General features: G+C 37.7%; 1 protein-coding gene across 1 annotated transcript; it reads right to left on the bottom strand.

The window, feature by feature from the left end:
* Positions 1-1,873: 1,873 nt before the first annotated feature.
* trappc11 (trafficking protein particle complex subunit 11) lies at positions 1,874-21,789 on the bottom strand. The gene is made up of 30 exons (XM_026919556.3): positions 21,637-21,789; positions 19,923-20,158; positions 19,667-19,836; positions 19,003-19,073; positions 18,094-18,208; positions 17,795-17,894; positions 16,894-16,967; positions 16,699-16,795; positions 15,620-15,753; positions 14,889-15,036; positions 13,916-14,009; positions 13,255-13,334; positions 12,524-12,602; positions 12,187-12,241; positions 11,925-12,070; positions 11,171-11,232; positions 9,756-9,888; positions 8,606-8,736; positions 8,288-8,443; positions 8,013-8,200; positions 6,979-7,127; positions 6,763-6,884; positions 6,436-6,555; positions 6,254-6,319; positions 5,906-6,062; positions 5,709-5,820; positions 5,290-5,381; positions 4,980-5,113; positions 3,473-3,640; positions 1,874-2,309 (listed from the first exon to the last, which is right to left on the bottom strand). The coding sequence occupies exons 2-30, from the start codon at positions 20,124-20,126 to the stop codon at positions 2,268-2,270; spliced, it is 3,399 nt and encodes a 1,132-aa protein (XP_026775357.3). The 5' UTR covers positions 20,127-20,158; positions 21,637-21,789; the 3' UTR covers positions 1,874-2,267.
* Positions 21,790-22,706: the final 917 nt, after the last annotated feature.

Here is a 22,706-nt window from a genome sequence, read left to right as displayed (position 1 = left end):
CTACAAAAAAAACATTGTGAATATACACAGGGTCTGGATTATAAGGTCTATCTACTACTATACAGCTTGTCCGAACAATTATTGGCACCCTTGGAAAAGACGGGTAAAAGCGGTTATAGAAACAATGGATAATTAGCTTAATCTCACACTTGAAGTAAATGTATTCTACTGTTTTATTACAAAAAAAAAGCACTTAGCCAAACTGAATCATGCACCAATTTATATTTCACTGTTTTTAAGTTCATCTGAGAGTTTAGTAACACTTAAGTGGTCATACTTGACTTCTGGTTTCACTGGAGTATGAGGATGAGGTGATACAAAGGTGAAATTAGTTTAGTCATTTGTTAGCATGTGGAAGATTAGACAATACACAAATGAAATTATACAAAAATGTGTATATAAAAGGTAGCTACATGCCCGAAATGTCCATCTCCATTGTTAGGGTAATTAAGAAGTTTAAAAACAATTAGAGCTAAAATGAACCAAGTATGTTTTGCCTCCATGCACAAAGAGGACAATGACGAGAGGCAAAAAATTTCACAATTTTCTCCACATTTCTTTAAATGTTGGCGATTTGAAGAAGATGGCGTCAAGTCTACAATCAGATGCCACCTTTATGCCAACAAACTATTTGGAAGGCATGCCTTTCATATAACCACAAATGTGAGTGACCGGAGTTCTCTAGACACTGCTAGAGCTTTGACTAGAACTGTGTTCTACAGTCAGATGAGACTAAAATAGAGCTTTTTGGCAACAAACACTAAAAGTTGATTTGGCATAAAAAGTACAATATATGGCCAAAAGTTTGTGGACACCTGACCATCAAACGCATACAGTATGTGCTTGTTGAATATCCCATTCCAGATTTAGTCCCCCTTTACTGTTATAATAAGCTCCACTTTTCTGGGAAGGCTTTCCACTAGATTTTGGAGCGTGGCTGTCGGGATTTGTGATCATTCAGCAACAGCATTAGTGATGTCAGGCACTGATGTGGGGTGAGGAGGCCTGAGGGCAGTCAGCATTGGAATTCATCCCAAAGATGTTGGGGACAGGGCTCTGTGCAGGCCACTCAAGTTCTTCCACTCTTGGCAAACAATGTCTTTATGGAGCTCGCTTTGTGTAGCAGAACAGAAACTAGAACAAGTTCGTCATGCTGGAACAGGTTATACCCCTGTGAAGGGAAATTGTAATACTACAGCATTACAATACAAAGACATTCCAGACAACTGTAGCAAATTGTAATTGAATATCTAGCTGCCTGCTAAGAAGTTACCACTGGGTCATGGTTGGATTATCCAGCAGGACAACGATGCAAAATATACATCCAAATCCACACAAAAATTGTTCATTGACCACAGAAACAAGCTTTTGTCATAGCCATCCCAGTCCCCTGACCTAAACCCCACTGAAAACCTGTAGACGAGAGTCTGCTGGACAGAAGTTAGGACCCTGGAGGATGTGGAAAGATTCTGTAATAAGAAGTGAGCTCAGATTTCTCACTCAATCTCAGTGATTATAGGAGAAGACTCAGTGGTCAGTGTATGTGATAATAAATGTGACGTGTTAATTTTTTTTCTCCACAGAATAAATGTACATCAATTAAAGCTTAGATTTCTCTCATATTCCCAGTGTTAGATTACACTACTTAACTACAAAGACATTTCTGTAATACTCACATAATTTCAAATATGCCTGTATATTTTCTTGGATTATGGCTGCTGTGTACTGGCCCTGAAATTAACTTCACGCCCAGCCTGATCAGAGATACTCACCTTAAAAAAAGCAATGAAGACAGCTGGCTTAGTTGGGAAAGAGGAAGGCTTGTCAATGTCCAATCCCCCCCACTGGAAAAATCAGTCTTTCAAAACCGAGGAATAATTGTTTATTTTATTTTATTACCATATGTTGGATTTACATTAGTAAATGTTTAGTCAAGATCCATTAAGATTAATTAATAACAGCAGCAGAAGCAACACTTTTTAAAGCACAAATTTAAATAAAGCAAACAAAACCAACCATGATCTACACTGCACTGGCTGTATGTTTAACGTCATTACACTGAACACATATTGGATTTCCAGACTGCATCATAGCCTAAGAGAAGGGAAATGTCAGTCTTCATCCTGCTATGAAGTATAAATTCTCAGGGAGGAATCGCTACAAGTGGCAGGGGATTCAAGGGTTTCTTTCACTATGATGTTGGACCAGCTCACTCCAGACAATCGAGCTAAACAAGTCTAAGATTAGAAGCTTCACCAGCACATTTCTCAGGCAGCTGCAATAGAAGCATCTCCGTTTCTTCCCTGAGGCTGCAAACAAGAAGAAAGAAAAGGATTTTTAACTTCTGCAATCGTTCAGTTGTTAGTAAAGAGTGAAACACCTTGGGGCTTGCTGTTATTTATATATATATATATATATATATATATATATATATATATATATATATATATATATATATATATATATATATATATATATATATATATTATTTCTCTTATACCACAGCGATTTGCCAATTTTTGCACTACTGTCATATGATTCACTTTTTATTAGTACTGAGTGCTAGTCGGCACTGCACTGTAACTCACCGTGTCCATTGTTTTGTTTTGATAGTTTTTGTACTGTCTTGTGCCGTCTGCATAAAACAAAACACAGAACTACTGTGCACTTTATGTAAATATATGTAATGTCTACTGTAGTTCTGTGTTTTGTTTTATGTAGCACCTTGGTCCTGGAGGAACGTTGTTTCGTTTCACTGTGTACTAACTAGCTGTATATGATTGAAATGCCAATAAAGCCACTTAACTTGACAATGATTACAAATTTTTATTTATTGATGAATGACATGATGCAATTTTAACTGCTTATAATTACGTTTAATGTTGTGGAACACCTGCAAAACAAATAAATTCCTATGATCAGTTATAGTATAACAGCTTTATAACCACTATCTAGCTGTATAACAACTTTCTCTTGAGGTTAATAAGACAAAAATGCAGCTTGTCATTTTACTTGCAAAACTGGAAAAGCACAAAGATTTACCCATGGTGGAAAACTTACTGAAAAGAAAAAAAAAAAAAGAAAAAAAAAGAAAAAAAAAAAAAAAAAAAAAAAAGCACTGACACTGGAGAATCCCTCCATAAATGTTAATTTGTCTATGTCAATGATGTGATTAATTTTTCTGTCTCTTTTTCACTATGTCAATGATTAACCCTATACTGTATTTTCCTGTGTTAACTAACATTTAAAAAAAATAAATAAATAAATCTGTTTATCATTCAGCTTAGATTATGTTCAGAGTCTGTCATACAAGTCCCTCTGAATGAGTTGTTACTATAGAAATGATAACATAGTGCATAATATAAACCTGTGATTTAATTTACCGTTGAACTACTATCTGTTAAAGAAAATTAATAAACACCTTCTGATCAATCAGATTTGAGAATTCAGCAGGTGTTAGTGCACTGCTCACCTTGATGAAGATGCGGGTGGGGAGGAAACGGCGCAGCAGCTGGTTGGAGACGTTGGGGAAGCGCAGCAGGTTGATGTTGAGCACAGGCAGGTTCTGATACCCGGCCATCAGAGGGTAGAAATTGTACACAATTTCCTGCTCTGCACCAGGCAAAATCCTCATCCGCACCTACACGCGCACACACACACACACACACACACACACACAGCTCGATTACATTTTCCCTGTTATTGGGTTAGTGATGTTAGTCCCAGGGGGCATAGTGTAACAGATTAATAGAAAAATTGAGTGGTATTTTTAACATTCAGTAAAATTTCAAAGACAGAATGTCAAATAACTGAATGTGGGTGAGGCACTTGATTGACATGCCTTTGCCTGAAGATGCCCAGCCTGCTACATGACTCAACAAGGACAATCAGGATTGTTTAGCGCATGTATGAATCTACCCAGTTATGGAGCACAGTAAGACCTAGCTTGGTTAAGTTTTGCTCTCTAGTTAGCTTTTGCTGAGAGTCTGTTCAACCTTGAATGCAGAATTTTGTGGCAGTGACAAGTAGTAAAGGTGAAACTGACACAAGACTGAACAAAAGTTAGCTGTGACTACTCTGTACTTATAAAGCTCATGTAGATTATTCATCTTCTGCACTACATCTCATAAGGAAGCAATCATAGATTTACATTCCTTGGAACTTAAAAGGTACTCCAGGACGGGCTCTGAGATACACTATATGGCCCAAAGTATGTGGACACCTGACCATCACACCCATATGTGGGTCTTCCTCAAACCTGGCACAAAGTTGGAAGCACACAATTCTATAGAATGTCTTTGTATGCTGTAGCATTACGATTTCCCTTCACTGGAACTAAGAGGCTCAAATCTGTTCCAGCATGACAACTACCCTGTACATAAAGCGAGCTCCATGAAGACATGGTGTGCCAAAGTTGGAGTGGAAGAACTCGAGTGTCCTGCACAGAGCTCTGAACTCAAACTCACTGAACACCTTTGGCATGAACTGGAACACTGACTGCACCCCAGACCTCCTCACCAACATCAGTGTCTGATCTCACTAATGCTCTTGTGGCTGAATGATCACAAATCCCCTCAGCCACGCTCCAACATCTGGTGGAAAGTCTTCATAGAAGAGTGCAGGTTACTCTTAAAGGGGGATTAAATCTGAATTTGGGATGTTCAAGAAGTACATCTGGCTGTGATGATCAGGCGTCCACAAACTTTTGTCCATATAGTGTACATAACAAGTTACGTCAAAGGTTCTGATTTTACAAAACATCTGTTAAAATAAAGCAGCAAGTTGTGGCTTTGAGAAACATTTAACTTGTGCAACTGAAAATCTGTGTTTAGGTGGAATGAGACACACTTTACAGTTTCGACAGCATTCTGATCTGTTCTGATCAGCATTAATAACTAGCTTCTCATTTTGTTTAACACTGAGTGACAATATCTGTTTAAACCTGATTTTTGTCATTTTCAGTTCTTTCAATCACTGACCTGTTTGAGTCCGGAGAACATGAAGGCATCGCTGGGTTCCACGGACAGATCCACGTCCTGCACCAGCCCGGTCCGATTCTCAATGTGGTACCGCACAGGAAGAGACTCACGCACACGACCAAAGGAGGGCAGGTCTGGACCCACAAACAACACGAGAAAGAATAAAATGCATTTCAGTATAATATTTTATAACAGAATATTAAAAAAATATTTTTAGCATATTTAACATTTATTAATATACTACAGTTAACATAATGTAATATTTAATCATGTTAATTAAAATGCTGACATTAATTAAAATCTGACTTACCAGCATGCACATACAGAGGAATAGTCTCTACGATGACGTGAGGCAGGATCATACTTGTTTTGACAACCGGTGTCTCGGCGCATGCAGATTTCCTAATACACAAGGATATTTAGTGTCAGTCATGTTTTAGCTGTTTGCCAATATAGGTGATGGGAATTACAGAACGTTATGTGAAAAACAGAGGTGGAAACACTACCAACATGCAAACTGTGTAAATTGTGCACCAAGTTAATGCTGGATTTTAATCACTGACTGAATTTCATTTGGCTAATATGTAGTAAATCGGTGTATAACTTAACATTGTTTTTAAATTGCAAATCTGTGCAAAAAGTGGGTGTCATACTGCGACTGCGTTCACTTTTACCTTGTGATCTCGCTTTTTTAATATTATTGTTATTATTATTACTGAAATTTCACACCTCTTCCAGGAGATGAGGTAATGTCCTGCTGCCACAGTGCTGGTGCCATTCTGAACTGGAGGACATCTGAGACTGAAGCACTCACTTGCACACTCGCCCGTCTGCAGCACCACTACAAAAACACAACGCAAAATTACACAGAAGAGGCCACAATTGTACACTGTATTGACCTGTACAGATCAACTGCTGTTTCTCACCTCCCTCCACCTGGCTCTGGGGCTCGTCAACGGCGGCCATGTTGGAAGCCAGCTGTAGCTCACTGCTAACTAAATGCACAGGCCATGGCGACGCGCTCAAAATGTCTGTCATCAGCAGGAAGGGCACGTCCACATACACTCGCTCCAGGTGCTCAAACTGACACACAGAGTACACCTCATATATACTGTGTTACTTCTAAACACAGTCAATAAAAATTCTAGTTGCTTTCAAAGAAAAATATATTTTGATATTTAAGAAAAGGAACTAAATATTTCATATATATTTACAAAACATTACATTTCTATAAATAATGAGTACAGTTAGATATTATATTTAGAAAATCTCACCTTAGTGGACACAAACTTGAAAGCCACGTCAAATGGAACGACTGTATCTATGGTCACGGTTTCATCCTAAACATTGACAATAAAGTTTAGAAATCCAGTTAAATTCAATTAGGATTTAAAATGTAATAAATGAAACTGGGGTTAAAATCATGCACTTAATTCAGACTGGGCTCAGAGCTCACCTTGTGACACCTGCATGTGATGTCTTTACCCTCCACCGTGGTGCTCATAGCATAAGACACATGAAACAAGAAGATTCTGGATCCTGTGCTCACACAGCGAATGTACAGCTTCTTCTCAATCTGGCAACCAGAAAGTAACACACACACACACACACACACACACACACACACACACACACTATACTTCATTTTCTGCAAAATGTTAAGGTACTCACTGAAACTCAAAGATTTTCTAAAAAGCTACTATTTCACTGCTGTTGAACCTGACATATTATCACCAGCATGAAGTGTGTGTGTGTGTGTGTGTGTGTGTGTGTGTGGGTTTACCTTCTGCCCTGGCTGCAGCTCTCCAATAGAAATATCAGTTAGCAAGGCGGGATGTGCTTCATCGCACACCTCTGAGCTATTCAGTGTAACGTAGGTCATTTGTGTGAGATTTGCATCCTGACCTATAACACAGACACTCGTTATCCTATAAAGCACTGCAATGCACACTTCTAACTAAACATCACATGGTGGAAACGTGGAGCTGTGTGTGCGTACCTGGCTTGAGGCCTGCAGTGAGACTGACGTCTTTGGCCACCGTATCTTCCTCTGATTGGATGGTGACGGTCATGCAGTACATCTCATTGGTCAGGGCTGGGGAATCGTGATGCAGCTGTACAGAGATTCTGGGGACTCGGGATATGATCCTACACGGGAAACACACACATTCACACTTATAAATGTATCTCATTCATTGAGTCATCACTCAGAATGTTGTTATGAAGTGTGCAATATTAACCAAATGTTTACAGTTTAACATCCATGTTCTGCATAGATCAGAAAACCATGTGCAGGTTTCACTGGGGAGTTAAGTGGATCATCAGAAAAAAAACATGACTGACATTAACAGATGTTGATTTGTCATATCGATGTTACATTTTTAATGTGACAACAACCCACATGACCATATATATGATCTAGAGCAAAGAACCCATATAATCAACTCTGTATTCAGAGCAACATGAAACAACAAAGTGAAAGCTGAAAATCACTTCTTTTCAATGAAACAATGACGTGGTGTTGCGAGTGTAAACCGTGCAGAGTTTAAATTTATGTAAACAAGAACTGAAGCTATGTGGCAACTACCAGCGGGAGAGTAGGACACAAGATGCTTTATTTTTTTCCTCCAATTTTCTCTTCCTGTAAAATGCTTCCCCGGAAATGGTGGAAAAACTTCACAATTGTTTAAACTGTTGCTACATAAATGTCGCGAAAAATGACAGAATAAAAAATCAAGATGGCAATCTTAACAACTCTATCATAACTAGGTACTACCACGGCAACCAGCAGTAAACCTGAGTCATAATTACCTTCTAGAAGTAATGTGTAGATATTTAGTAATCTACTGAAAATTGTTTAAAAAGAGACCACATGAGGAAATTCTCAGGTATTCTGTGTCAGAAACCATGTCTTATCTAGCAGAATGGGTTTCTGCTGTTTTAAGAAGTTTAATTTTGTGTGTGTGTATTACATTTGCTTTGTATTAAGTGTTGGAAAAGCACTATGTCAATTATTATCAGTGATTAACCTACATGGTGCTAGCTTGGATGGAAATAGCCTCCCAGTCAACCTGCTGCTCTGGGACACGGGTTCTCCTCTTAAAAGAGCGGGACGCCTGCAAAGCCTCATGGGTAGATGCAGCATCACCACCTCCTCCCCTCCAGTTCAGATACACACAGCGGCCACTCTCGCTGCCCAGCATCAGGTCCACGTGTGTGATCTGAAGCAGAGGAACCATTAATTACACCCACTGGGGGGGAACAAACAAACTTCATTTACTTTTACAGTACAAACTCTAATCGTGTACCTCGATCTTTCTTCCAACGTCCTCAGTCTTGGCCACGAATTTGAAGCAGTACTTCCTGGCCTTTCCAGGAACGAGACACATGTTCTGCTGTGAGGATGTTTCTAAGATGTCCTTTCCTTTGCATGCCTCTTCCACCAGGCAGAACTGGTTATACTCCTGAAATAATAGTGACAATAGCATATATATATATATATATATATATATATATATATATATATATATATATATATATATATATATATATAGTGTATGTGTGAGAGAGAGGGAGAGAGAGACACATACTGAGACGTGTGTGTGTGTGTGTGTGTGTGTGCGCACCTGGTTGCTGAGGCTGACGCACAGCTTGGCGAAGCGGACAGGATGGGGACAGTCTGCTCTTAAGTACACATGTAGCTGGACAGGCTCGTCTACATGAAAGCTGGGAGACAGGAACTTGGCCTTGCATTGGACTGAGACAGATGTATGAAACACATCATCAATCGAACATTCTGTATCCTGCTCCTTATAAATGCATTAAGGCATACATAATTACTCAAATTTGCTTTATCAGTTCTTCTTCAGGCTAATTTTGCTAAAAAGTAAGGGACGCTTACGGCCTCCAGTTTAGCATCATGCAAACTGCATGTCTATATAAATCAGACTTACCTTAAGGCAGAACAACATATACTCAGATTTCAGAGAAAATTCTGCACCAAACCGATTTAAACCTGCAGATACTCGGTATTGCTAATTTGTGATCAACAGTCTGTCTCTAGCTAATCAGCCTTTTGTTCCTCATTAATAAGCATCTCAGTCTCCTCTGCCATGAAGCGTACTTTAAAGCTTTACCTCTAGTGGTCCGTTTTTCGTGTCTGGACGTTACAATTTATTAGCGTTGCTTAAATGTGCAAGGTAAGAAAGAGGAAGTCCATATTATTTAGTATATTGTATTTAACACCACAGATATAAAAATACTGACAGTACATTCTGGATTCATTGTCACTGACCTTGTGTGTATTTGTGTGTTAGGGATGGCATAGCAATTTCAACATTCAAACATCACAAACTTCAACTTTCAACATCACAAATTTCAACATTCAAACCCTTATCAAATTTTCATAATCTTTACATATTCAAAGGCCCATGGTCTACTATTATCTTAGGTATAGGTTTAGTGTAACTTTGAAAAAATGACCCTTGTATTGCTTCATGGGTCTCTGTTTATTCCTACACAATTTTTAGAATAGTCTCAATTTTCTAAATAAATGCAAAAACAAACAAGGTATGTGTCCTAAAAGTATTACAAGACAGAATATTTTCCAGCAGGTGCTTATTGTAGTTTTACTGTGCATGTAGTGCACTATACAGTAATACCCTATGTAGTGATCATACAGTATATTGGGCCATATTCAGAATCTGTGTCTTAAGATCAAACACCATACATATATTAATCACACTCTGTGTGATAAACACTGAAATCAGTACTCACTGAAGGGCACATAGTCCTGCACCTCGACGGTGAACTCATTATTGCTGGCCAGCGAGACGCGGTCACTCCACAGCACCTGAGCAGCCTTTACAGAGCCTGGGTCACACTCCGGCTCTGGCTCAGGAACCTCATTCTGATTAGAAACAAACATGATATTTACATTTACATTTATGGCATTTGGCAGATGCCCTTATCCAGAGCGACTTACAGAAGTGCTTTGAAGTCTCCATCAATAAATATAACCTGCTACTGGTTCAGTAGGTCATGGACTAAGAATGCCATCAATCGTAAAACTCTGTTGGGGAGCTAATATAGTAAGAAAAGCACACAGACAACAATTTAAAATTTTAAATTTAAGTACATTGGGAAGGGTAGGTCTTTAGACATTGTTTGAAGACTGCCTGTAACTCAGCTGTACTGACATCTAGGGGAAAATCATTCCACCACCTAGGTGCCAGAACAGAGAAGAGTCTTGATGCATGCCTTCCTTGTACTCTGAGAGATGGTGGGACGAGTCCAGCAGTGCTAGAGGATCGGAGGGAGCGTGGTGCAGTGCAGTGTAAAAGTGCTTTGAGGTAAGTGGGTGCTCATCCATTTTTTGGCTTTGTAGGCTTGCATCAGTGTTTTAAACCTTATGTGGGCAGCCACAGGAAGCCAGTGGAGGGAGTGTAGCAATGGGGTGGCCCATTTACACAATTAACAGGCCTCTGCTTCAGCCCTCTATGTTTTTTTTATTTTTTTATTTTAATAATACACAATCTCTCTGCTTTAATCTGAAAAACTTCTAGTAAACGAAGAGCCTTAGCTACAGAAAATAAAAAGATGCTACTGATTTCTGCACACATACAGATTAAATTTTTTTTTCCCCATTTGTGATCAGACTCTTTTTATAGATTAACCAGACATGAATAAATCTATAATGTTAGTGTTGTTATTGTGATCTCAATGTACAGAACAATGTATGAATAATTTGTGAGTTTGAAATGTCTACATGAATTTCTCCAGAATTTCTTCCCATTTGAAGTAAAGTGGGTGGAGCTAACATTGCATAAGCTTAATTTTGACCAATCGCAAACCAAATGTCACTTGTCCTTCCATTCACCTCTAAATGGTATTTTCAAGTCTGAGCACTTCTGTAAGTGGAAGTTAATCTAGTGATTTTAGCTTGGACATATCAATGTCAATCTAGGGTTCTCATTAGAATATTACCCCATGCCCACCCAGACGGTTTTCAGTAATACTTATTTTTCATTCAAACTTTGCTGGATGTTACACGTTAATCTTTGACTATTTCACCCTTTGACTTTAAATAAGCTGTAGTACAGCATGTAGAATTCTGAAACGAGAGGCCATATCATATTTATTTACATTACGTGTACATAATTTGCTCCATAATTACACCATGATTCACTCACCATAAGCACTCTGATCAAGTTCTTCTCAATCCTGGACTTTTGATCTTCACGCAGAGTAGAAGCTGGGCATGCACACAAAGGCAGTGTTTTATTATACATACATACATACATAACATTATATTTTATATATATATATATATATATATATATATATATATATATATATATAAAAATGCACACATTTCCATTTTGTTCAAAAGTTTTCACCCCCCGGCTCTTAATGCATGTTTTTTCCTTCTGGAGCATCTGTGAGCATTTGAACCTTCTGTAATAGTTGCATACGAGTCCCTCAGTTGTCCTCAGTGTGAAAAGATGGATCTCAAAATCATACAGTCATTGTTGGAAAGGGTTCAAATACACAAAAATGCTGGAAAACCAAAGAATTTGTGGGACCTGAAGGATTTTTCTGAAGAACAGCAGGCAGTTTAACTGTTCAGGACAAACAAGGGACTCAGGAACAACTATCAGTAAACAAAAAAAACACAGCTGTGGATCATTCAGGTAACAACACAGTATTAAGAATCAAGGGGATGTAAACTTTTGAACAGGGTCATTTTTATAAATTCAGCTATTATTTTCTCTTGTGGACTATATATAAACATCTTTTATGTTTATCTTATATATATATATGTGTGTGTGTGTGTGTGTGTGTGTGTACACACACATATATGCGCACACAGACACACAACTACTGCATGCACTGGACTTAATGAGTGAAGGAAGGGAGAGAGATGCTGATGGAGGAGTAAGGTACCTCTGCCCACCAGCTCCATTGAGTAGGTGATGTAGTCTTTAATGTGGCCCATCAGGTACGAGCACTTCAGTGCCGTGCACAAGATGGAGGTGAGCAGAGTCCACCAGCGTTCAGTACGATAGTCACACATCACGTAGTCCAGCAGTCTGCAGGAAACACACACATGCAAAATTCACTCCCACTGCAATTCACTCCTTACTCCCACAGCTGCCTCAGTCTGCACTAAACATAAACGGCACTACATTCAGAACAGGTGACTCACTTTAAAGCTTTAGTGTAATCCTTGGCGTTGTAATACTCCTCACCCATCTGGACCACTGTAAGCACATATATGATTATTATCACATCTAAAACACAGTGTTAAATCAATGCGTATTGTTCACTTCCCTGAAGCACCTAATTATTGGAATTATTTAAATGTACAATCAGTAATTTTATCAGATTTACCTGAAGATAGCTGTTTTTAAACTCAAAAGTCAAACAAATAAAGCTAGGCTGAGTTTTGCATCTGAAAGAACTTCAGGACATGAAGGGTTAAGTCTGTGTGGTCAAATAGATGTGGAGGAGGTGGTGCCATCAGAAACACACTGCACACTCACTCAGATGGCTCTTCATGCGAGGACACTTGTACTTCTTAAATTGTGCAACGGCATTACTGAGCAATGCGATGATCAGCTCCTGTGGACAAAACCAACACACAAGCACACAGTGCTAAATAACCGTTCAGTGCTAATCAACAGCCTGAAATGACATGTTCTCACATGTCATGTACTATCATATTTGATTAATTAAGAAGGAAAATGCAGGAAGTACAATATTATTAACATTTATGGCACACCCTAAGAGAATGCTAGATTTACTTACTAATTTTCACACTTTTTTTTTTTTTTAACTGGCCCAAGGACAACTTGGTCTGTTTGGCTGTGAAAGTTGTTTTTGAACCTGGGTGCGGTTCAGAAAATTGATCTCTGGTTAAATAAACGGAAAACTTCACCAGAGCAAAGTTTATTCAGTCTTCTTTCTTAAACACAACACTTATTTTTATTATTACACTTAAATTGTGTAAGCATCCGGCATACAGGCCCTGGTGTATGTCATTACAGAATTGAGGTTTAAAAAAAAACAAAAACAAAACAAAAAAAAAAACAGTTGTGCAATTAACGGAAGAACAGAAGAAATTCATCATCCGTGTGAAAACAAATGTGCGATGATGAGAAACAAGAACATAATCGAATGGCTCAAGTGTGAAAATGCCCCCAAATCTTCTGCTCTCTTTTAGGAGCTTCATAAAGCTTAAAAGCGATAAATGTGAACGTTTAAAGAGACTGACCGAATGCAGTACGTCCCTCTCCTTCAGCTGGAGAGCGAGAATGCCCTGTTTTTCTTTCTCTGCATCAGGTGGATCAATACCTGCAAAAAGACATCATACTGGAATACTGAGTACCTGAACATACGTGGTGCAAAAGTGCAACATTAATAAATAAAGATTTCTGTCCCAGATCTAAAAGCCTCTACATGTAACAACATGAATGCTAATATTCAATTAATAAGGAGAATGCTAAACATTTAGCAGCCTGTCAGTCATTTTAATATATACTGTTTTAGCCCATTATTGAAAAAGCTGTTTTGTTTACCAGTCTCCTGGATTTTCTAGATTAGTAAATATTGTTAAATGTAAGGTCAGAGTTTTTGATTTGAGACACAGCTGAATGACAACAATTGGCAGAAAGTTTAAAAGAGAAACAGAGCTTGTCAGTGTGTTTAACATTACTGCGCATGAAATCGGTAAACATTAGTTTGACTTGGGAACGAGACGAACTGGGAGGTTTTGGCTCTTACATGCCATCTAGTGGACGCCACATTTTGTCCTCCAGATGTACTTACGATACGCCAACATGTTAACAATGCTGCTCATGTAGCAGCTGCGTGCGTGCACATACGAGTGGTAAAAGCAAAGTGTATTTGCGCCTTAACATGGTGTGGACACTCACTCTGATGGCCTTGTCTCCATGGTCTCTGTCCATAAAAATCCAGAGCTCCGGAGTTCGTCTCCAGAGGGTCCGGTGTGGGAAAACTCACGCTGGGCTACAGAAAGGATCACAACACACATTACTATAACACACATTACTATAACGACTATAAATACCACAAAATTCTTCACAATTATATGCTTAATAAATGCACTAAAAAAAACAGAGCCAGTATCCAAAACGACAGAAAGGGGAGCAATTTGTCTTTACATTAAACATGTATACAAGTGGTCATGTGAACAGAATACTACAGTATCTTAAACTGGATTAAAGCCTTTAATGGATTTCTTATACCTGGACTTTATCCCAAGTATTCAGTGCATGTGTACATCCTTCGATTTTAAGCATCTGCACATGTGCAGAAAGCAACAGAAAAATCTTGCCTCTGTCTTTGAGATGGTTATTTGCAGTATGATGCATTATGTGAAGTTTGCAATGATACACACTAGTAGTTATTTGAAGTTTAGCTACTTAAAAGTTGAATTATTAACAGATAGTAACACTGAGACAGTTGTGCTTCTGACCAACTAACAAAAAAATTAACATCATGGATTAAAAAAAAAAAGTCATTAAAAATGTTATTTAAAAAAATTTAAAAAATTAAAAAATACCAGCAATATCTCAGCAAATTGCGATAGTAATAATTTTCTCATGTAATGGTGCTGATGGATATATTCTCAGAAGCTGAAATTTTGCACTAGTCTGATTATTTTGTATATCTACTGTATATCTGATAAAAATGTCTTTCAGTAGCAGCTTTAAACTGAAGAGATCAGTATCCTGGTTTTGAAGCCCATCATCATCTTGCTCAACTGAGAAGTACTGAATGCTTTGTCACAGTGAGCCAGCTGGCTTAGAAAGTGAGTGTATGATAAGTGACAGAGAGATTGTGAGAGAGTGATGCTGAGTGGAAAGTGTGGTAGAGTAGCACTACCTCATGGCTACAGAGCTGGGTGGCTTGCTGCTTGCGCTCCTGGGCGTAACACGCAGCCTGCTGGTAGTAAAAGCCTGGGTTCTGGGTCTGTATCGCTGTGAGGCCCAGTTTAATCGCCTCATCGAACAGATCACCGAATGACTGGAATCTGCAGAGAGAGACAGAGAGACAGAAAGAGAGAGAGAGAGAGAGAGAGAGAGAGAGAGAGAGCGAGAGAGAGAGAGAGAGAGAGCGAGCGAGAGAAGGACAGGTTAGTCTGCGGGTGATGTAGAAAACTCAACTATGGTGAGCAATTAAAAAGCCACAAAAGGAATATACCATTTAGAAGGGAACAAAAAAAAATTTTCAATAAGCGGTAACATTGTTATAATCTCCATTATCAACAAAATGTACAACATAATATCTATTATGTATATTATCATATTTTATATATATATATATATATATATATATATATATATATATATATATATATATATATATATATATAAATAAAAGCACTTCTGGGATTATAAAGTTTGAAAAGTCATTCTTATGAATTACACTACTAGGGGAAAAAAAAGACATCAGAGAAAACAAACTTTCGTCAAAAATATCAGTCTCACAGTAAACACTACCTAAAAGCTCTATTACATCATATGCATCATTGCTCTCAGTTAGTTGTAAGCTGTTCTTGCTGCTTTTTAAAAACTTCAGAAATATAGAAAACATTCAAAAACAGTGTCTCCTACTGCTTAGACATCCAGGCGGTGTGTTCGAAAGCCAGCTCAGCGCTCCCAATCTTCTTCTTGCACAAGTCAATGTGCTTCCTGAACTGAGCGATGGCATCCAGAGGGGTGTTGTGCTGAAAACACAGCCTGCAGATCTGAGGTGAGACGAGGCCGAGGGAGAGAAGAGAGGTGAGATTAACATAGGTTGCACAAGTCTGTGACTTTTTTTTAAACAGGAAATGTGACCAGTTCATGTGTGGCTTGTGGGCAGTACTGATGCACAAAACCCTGTATGAGGTTTATAAACTACAGCCACACAAATGTTAAAGTGTTAAATGTTAATGAGAAAATGTTAATCAAGATTACGTTTATTGTTGCCGTCATGAACTAATGACCATCGTGATTACGATATCGTATTTAACTATCGTTTGTATTCAGAAAAATTCTCAAAAAGCAAACATTTTAAAATTGTTTTTTCTTTAAGCTGCAGTTTGTAATATTTATGCCCCAAATATATCATACTTTAGAAAAACAGTGATATACAGTATAGCAGTGTAATGTATCTGACTAGTTTCTTCATTTAAGTCCTCTGTTTATATATTTCTGGTCCAGACGTTTGCTCTGCCCACACCCACACAGATCTCTGACTCTCTTTCTTTTAAGGGCAACCCACAACACAATACTGCAGTAGCAGTTTCACACTAGTTTCTGCAGATGTGGTGGAGTCAGTTAGAAGGAAGTTCTGTTTTTTATAGCATTTGCAGTTCATGTCACAGTCTACAGAGAGCACTAAAAATTCCAAACACCTCCTTTAAAAGGACATTGTTTTAAATGTTGTGGTATGTGTGTCTGTAATAACTAGGCTAGAGTTTGTTCATGGTTGATTTATACGCATTTGTTGATGCTGATTGGTTTAATACAGTAATAAAAATCATTTATGAACACAATTTAAAGCTTGATTTGTTTAAGTTGTTTACACAGATTATAGTATAAATACTTGCCAGCACTTGCCAGTTATGTATTTGATTGTGATTCTATTAATTGAAATCAAACGATATCATGGAAAATAAATGTTAATTATGATTTCTATGTAAACACACCTTATAATTGATGAACCCAGCCAAAGTCTTGATCTCCAGCATGTTGGTCTCATGGGCTCGAAGCTCGTGGATGAGACTGTATGCTGTTTTATAGTATCTGTGGAGGAGAATAAACAAATATAAAGAGCATTAGTGTATTGTTTCTGGAAAGGAACTTTTACAGCAAAGATAAAAGGAAGAAAATCTGTAGCATACTTGAGAGCATTCTGTGTGTCCTGTTTGAGCTCGCTGAAGAAACCAGTTTTAAACTGGTGCCTCACAAACAGCAGCTGAAACACAAACAAATGACAAAATCATCAAGGACATTTTAGAAAGATGAGGGTGATCTTAAATTTTTTTGGTCACCGATAGAAAACTGATTTTAGGAAAGTAAAAATTCAGATAAAATTCTGATTATATAAAATATTTTAATACTTTAGTGTATAAAATGACTTTCTGTGAGTGTTTAGCGCCGCCTAGTGCCCTACAGTGTGTAAGGCACTGTTTGCTAAATGCTGTAAATGTTTGGTGGCTGTTTCACACTTGGTGATTTTCCCTCAACCACCAGTGCATGTTTTACATGTAATCCTACAGGAAGTGACTAAATGACCTGCAAAATAGTTCCAAAAGTAAAGCCTTTTTACCTTCCAACCAATTAGGTCACAAAATGAGGAAAAAAATAAATAAAATAAAATCATGAAGACCAGACTGCTGGTGAAAAAATCTTGTTATTGAGTGAATATAAGGAGATTTATGACATGTTGAATTGAAAAACATTCATTTTCTTCCTCTAAAGCTACACCAAAGTTACACCAATCTTTATTTCATCATTAATACTGATGATAAGAAATCTAACTGATAGTGGCAGACTATGCTAGTTAGCAGATACTAGCAGTCAATTGAGAGAAAATTGTGAAAGCACCTCAAAACAGCATCATTCATGAATCTGGCTTTTCTATAAAGTGTGTTTAAAGAAGTACTATAAGCGTTTTAATAACAATGATTAACAAATCACACATGTACATAAACAATCCTCTAACAATTATCAGAGAGTACATCTCTGTAGAAAGGAATTGGATTTAGTGGCCATGATGTCTCTTATAACCTTCAGCATTACCTGATGAGTGGTTTTATTGAGGAACTCTTTGTGAGACTTCACTCTCCGTATCTCGTTATAGTAGTAGGTCTGAGCGTGCTCGTAAAACGCGTTCTCCAACCTACACGTGTGTACAAGAAGTAAGAACCAAAGACACAAAATCAACCTGCAGACAATACACAATGTACACAACGCACAGACCTGTCTATCTGAAGACAAATATTTGCAATCATATAACATCACCTCAGTCAGAACATGTACAATAATTCAAGCTATATCAAATGCTCTATGAGAAGAAGAGCCGGTTTAATGAGTCTGACCTGATGATGTAGCCCACCAGGTGATCGGTGTGAGGGAGGACAAACAGGGACTTTGCTGAGAGATCGCAGGCATTACACAGAGCCGCGGCTCTCTCCGACGCCACCACGTCCTCACCTGACAGGACACAACAACCAACTGAAGGATGACCATCAGCAATGTACGACACACATCACATAAACTGAACTGCTTATAGATTACTTTAAATTACTATTAGGCTGCAGTCATGTTACTCAGATCGTTTTTTTTTTTTTGTTGTTCCTTGGATATTTGGTCCTTCAGTATGAGTACACAGATGTTTCACATTTAAATTTTTCACATTTAATGTAAATCACTGATCCATATGCATCAGGTAAACATCCTAAATAACTAATAGACAAATTATTAGTTATTAAATTAGATCAAATACAATGATCAGCTGGCTACTAGCTCTTATTGATTAGGTGGTCTATGTTATGTTGCAGCACGCACTACATCAGTTTAGCTTATAAGCAGTTAAACTATATATATATATATATTTTTTTTACAATTGATAAATGCTACATTTGTTTCACACTGAAGGTGCTGGGAGTCGATTCACTGATTCCAGGCAGAGTCCACTGCAAAGCTTTGAAGCTGCTCCAACACTACTTCACCTCGCACAAACGATTCACCTCGCACATCTCACCGGGTGATTTGGTTATCAAGACAGCCAGTGAATTTAACAAAAAAAAGGCCTGAAATGCAGTTAGGACCCTCACACAGCAACTCTCACAGCATATAGTTGCACACAGGTATGAGGAATGAGTTTTTAAAAAAAAAAAAAAAAAAAAAAAAAAAAAAAAAAAAAAAAGGTGCAACATGTTAGTTTGGGTGTCTGATTTATAGCTCTAATACACTGAACATCAATATATAGTAGACTTTAGCCATACCAGGGGGAAGCGGAGTTTTCTTTTGAATTAAAACAACAGCAACTTTAGTGTTTCTGCCCTGCAGACTTGTCCTATGTACAAAAAAAAAACAGAGAATATGTCATTATTTACATGAGACATTACAGCATGTTCTGGTAACACATAAAGCTTAAAGGTGCAGTCTGTAGTAGTAGAAGAAATAATAATAATAATAATAATAATAATAATAAAAAACAAACAAACAGAAAAACCTTCCAATACTGGTAATTATTATATAATTTCAAAGGTACTTTTACAAATTGGGATTTGTAATCTTGCCATGCAAAGGTATTTGCTTTTTTTTTTTACTTGTCTGCTGAAAACTTTCTGGCCCAGAAATCAGATGCAACTTGCAAACCAGAAATGCAAATTATGAGACATACACAGTTTCATCTGAGGTTGTGGGAAGGGATAGGCAATATGACGATATAATATAGATATCTGATAATCTGTCACAGTTCTCTTTTCCGAGATATTACAAGTATCACAATATCTTTTGAAAACATTAAAAAAATTAACAAACTCTGACTGCAGATTTGATGTTAGAATTTTGTCCTGAATCATTGAGATCATCAGAATCAGATGTTCATCATTTTAAATGCTAAATAAACCAAAACCAAGACCATGACATGTCATCCACAGCTACCTGACAATCTCTACTTTAGTGGCGCACTCGGACTGCTTCTCCTTCCACTGAGCGTCGTCCCAGTCCAGCTCGTAGAAGAGCACCACCAGTGCAGGCACGAGGTTCAGGTGCTTATTCATCCAGCCTGTCTTCAGGATACCTTTAGGGATGTACCACTCGTAGGAGGTTCTCTGTTAAAAGACATCAGACCATAAAGTCACCTGTAGATCCACTATATAGGAGTGAGTATGAGTGATTCAGTTCAGTCAGTCTTTACCTTGGTTCTGCACTTTGGGTATTCGTGGTCTCCCGGCAGCACTTTAAATGAAATGGGCACTCTGTCAGCCCGTCGGTTGGCACAGAAGGCGTCCCAGATGGCACGATGGACGGCATTGTAGACCACGTCGAGGCCTGTCAGAGCCACAAAGGCCATGGGTCTGCAGCACAGCTCCGGCGGGAGCTCCCACTGCGTCGGACTCATCTTCCTCAAGCAGCTGCTTCTACAGCCTACAACTGTAACAGTTCACGTCAATTTCACTGTCCTCACAGAGACGCTAAATTACTAAACAGTTTATATTTAAACCCAACTCAGTTCATTAGACAATATCACAGGCAGGTGCAACCAAAAATAATAACTGCAGGAGGTGTCGGGATTGGACAGAGTTCCTTCAGGAGTGAAAAAACTTTCCTGCACACCTCTGAGTGAGGGATGTGATGACATCTAGACTGAGAAAAGGGATTTTATTAAACACAAAAAAATATAGTCTTAAAAACATCCACTGTTTAGGAATGTATACTACTGAAGAACGTCTAGTGTTATCGGTCAGATGCTCTTATGCCAGAAATCAAACAATTAATCAAGAAATGCTGTTTCTTATGCAGATTTTATCAATATTGATTATGAATACAACCTCCTTGTTTTAAGGAATTAAACACCACATTTCCACAGAGATCTGAATGTCAATTCGTTTCTACACTCAAGTTTTTTTTTTCCCCCCATAATGTTATGATGAAATAAAGGTTTGTTTGCTGCACAGCAACAACTGGTGCTTTTTTTCTTTCTTTCTTTCTTTTTTTTAAATTTCACTTACTTGGTAAAATAGTTACTTAACTGTCCAAATAAGACTTACTGATTAGTTAGTAGTTAATAATAACAAACTACTGGGGCAAATCTAGCATTACAGATTTTAGGCATTAGGCATTTTTGTGTTAGAAATCACAAGCTGCTGCATGAAACAAATGAAACAGGAAGTAATACACTAATAAAGAAATATACATCTCCTTCAGTCTGAGTGAAACGTGCCGTTTTGTGCGCAGGTATTGTTTTTTAAGGATATTATAAACCATAGCACATCCTTAAGTAAATTAAGCACGACAGTTTAATAGTGATCTGAATGTCAATTTATTGCTACTCGCACTCCTTTAATTTTCACTGGTAACGTTGACATTTGCATGCAGTTGCCCTAAAGTAAAATAAATAAAAAAATACAACTATTTTTCCATTATGCGATGCAGAAATAAAGGTTTCTCAGATACACTGCAAGAAATGGTGATTATATTTTATTTTGTAGAACCTGAAGAGTAAATGAATAGCTTCTTTATTGGCCTTCATTTCAGTACTATTAACTCCAGCTGTTGTAAGAGACATTGTGACAGTAAGGTATTTTAATAAATAGTTAATAAAATAAAGTTTATAACTAGCTATATTCCCCAAACTAAACCCAATGCAGAAATGTTCGATGTAGTATATTTAACGTTATCAAAGTCGACAGATTTAAAATACAAATGCTTCATAAAGACACTAAGAAACGTCTCATGTTAAGAGGTTACAGTGTGAGTTTAATGTTACTATAATAACAGTAAAGAGTTGCTATTTTTTTATAATCCAGTTCCGGAGACAGCTAGCATCTGGCTAGCTTCTAAAACATTCCTCTGCTAACAATAATATCAGCAGAACTGCAGAAGCGAGCTGTTCATTAACAGGCACTTACCTCTCTGGGTGAATTTACTCTTTGAACAGTGTAACCTCGCTACATTTAACTGATTTATACACCGTGTTTATGTCCGTGTAGCTTCAAGCTAATTGACAACCCATGACACACGATCTCTTCTTCGGGGGTGTCCAGTTCCCATAGCAACGGAGACATTACTGCCATCTGTCGGCCAACTTGAAACAACGCTGAAAGAAAGAGAAACGTATACAGCACATTCAGGAAAACATCAGGATTTTAAACCATCAAGTGTTATAAAATCCAGTCTGTTTTCTCTCTTTTCATCTATTTTGTGTTCTTTACGAAGCCCCTGAGACCTTTGAAAAAAATAAACATGCAAATCTCATGTTAAAAATCTTGTGAAAACTGAAAATCGTCGCTGAAGATCATTTTCTGTATTCACGAGATTTTCTTCCTGAAAGAAAAGGACATGGTGTAAGGTTATTGCCTGCACACCTCTTACTTTCTCATTTTCTTTAAGAAAAGAAAAAAAAATATTGTGAAAAGTGAAAACTATCGCATGCGCACGAGATCATTTTCTGTATTTCATATTTTCCTGAAAGAAACTTTCATGGTGTAAAGTGTTTTTGGTAATTATCGCATGCACACCACTTACTTCCTTGTTTTTTTTTTGTTTTTTTTTTAATCTTGCGGGGGGAAAAAATTACCGTGTTACTTTATTATTTTCATTTTTTACTTTTTCATGTTCTGCGGTTATTTAAAAAAACAAAACAAAACGTGATTTCAGAAAGAGCGGCAGGCTTAACAGAGGAATTGTCGGGATGGACCGAGTGCGGTTGTGGAGTGTGAGCCGCACTCGGTCCAGACCACTCGCCTGAGTACACTGGAGACACAAAGCACAACAAATTAACAAATAAAATATATTTCAATGACTTACCCAATTTCTTATTAGGCATTTAATACTTATTTGTACTTTTTGTTGATCTGGATAAGAAAACAACAACAACAACAAAAACGGTTATAACCTGTAACAGCCTAAATGCTACTAATAATAGCCGCTATATACACATATTTCCAGTTTTACCCCTCTTTTTTCCGTTTCCCTTCAT

This window comes from Pangasianodon hypophthalmus, chromosome 9, assembly GCF_027358585.1.
Source record: "Pangasianodon hypophthalmus isolate fPanHyp1 chromosome 9, fPanHyp1.pri, whole genome shotgun sequence".
Classification (NCBI taxonomy): domain Eukaryota; kingdom Metazoa; phylum Chordata; class Actinopteri; order Siluriformes; family Pangasiidae; genus Pangasianodon; species Pangasianodon hypophthalmus.
This window is presented reverse-complemented; position numbering and strand designations above follow the sequence as displayed.

What these genes read in the sequence shown, in the direction of transcription:
- trappc11 (XM_026919556.3), bottom strand. Translation starts at nt 20,126, where the DNA reads ATGAGTCCGACGCAGTGGGAGCTCCCGCCGGAGCTGTGCTGCAGACCC. An exon ending in ACTAAAGTAGAGATTGTCAG is followed by an intron (nt 19,074 to 19,666) that starts GTAGCTGTGGAT and finishes TTTTGTACATAG; the next exon opens with GACAAGTCTGCAGGGCAGAA. An exon ending in ATGGAGACAAGGCCATCAGA is followed by an intron (nt 13,335 to 13,915) that starts GTGAGTGTCCAC and finishes GTCTTTTTGCAG; the next exon opens with GTATTGATCCACCTGATGCA.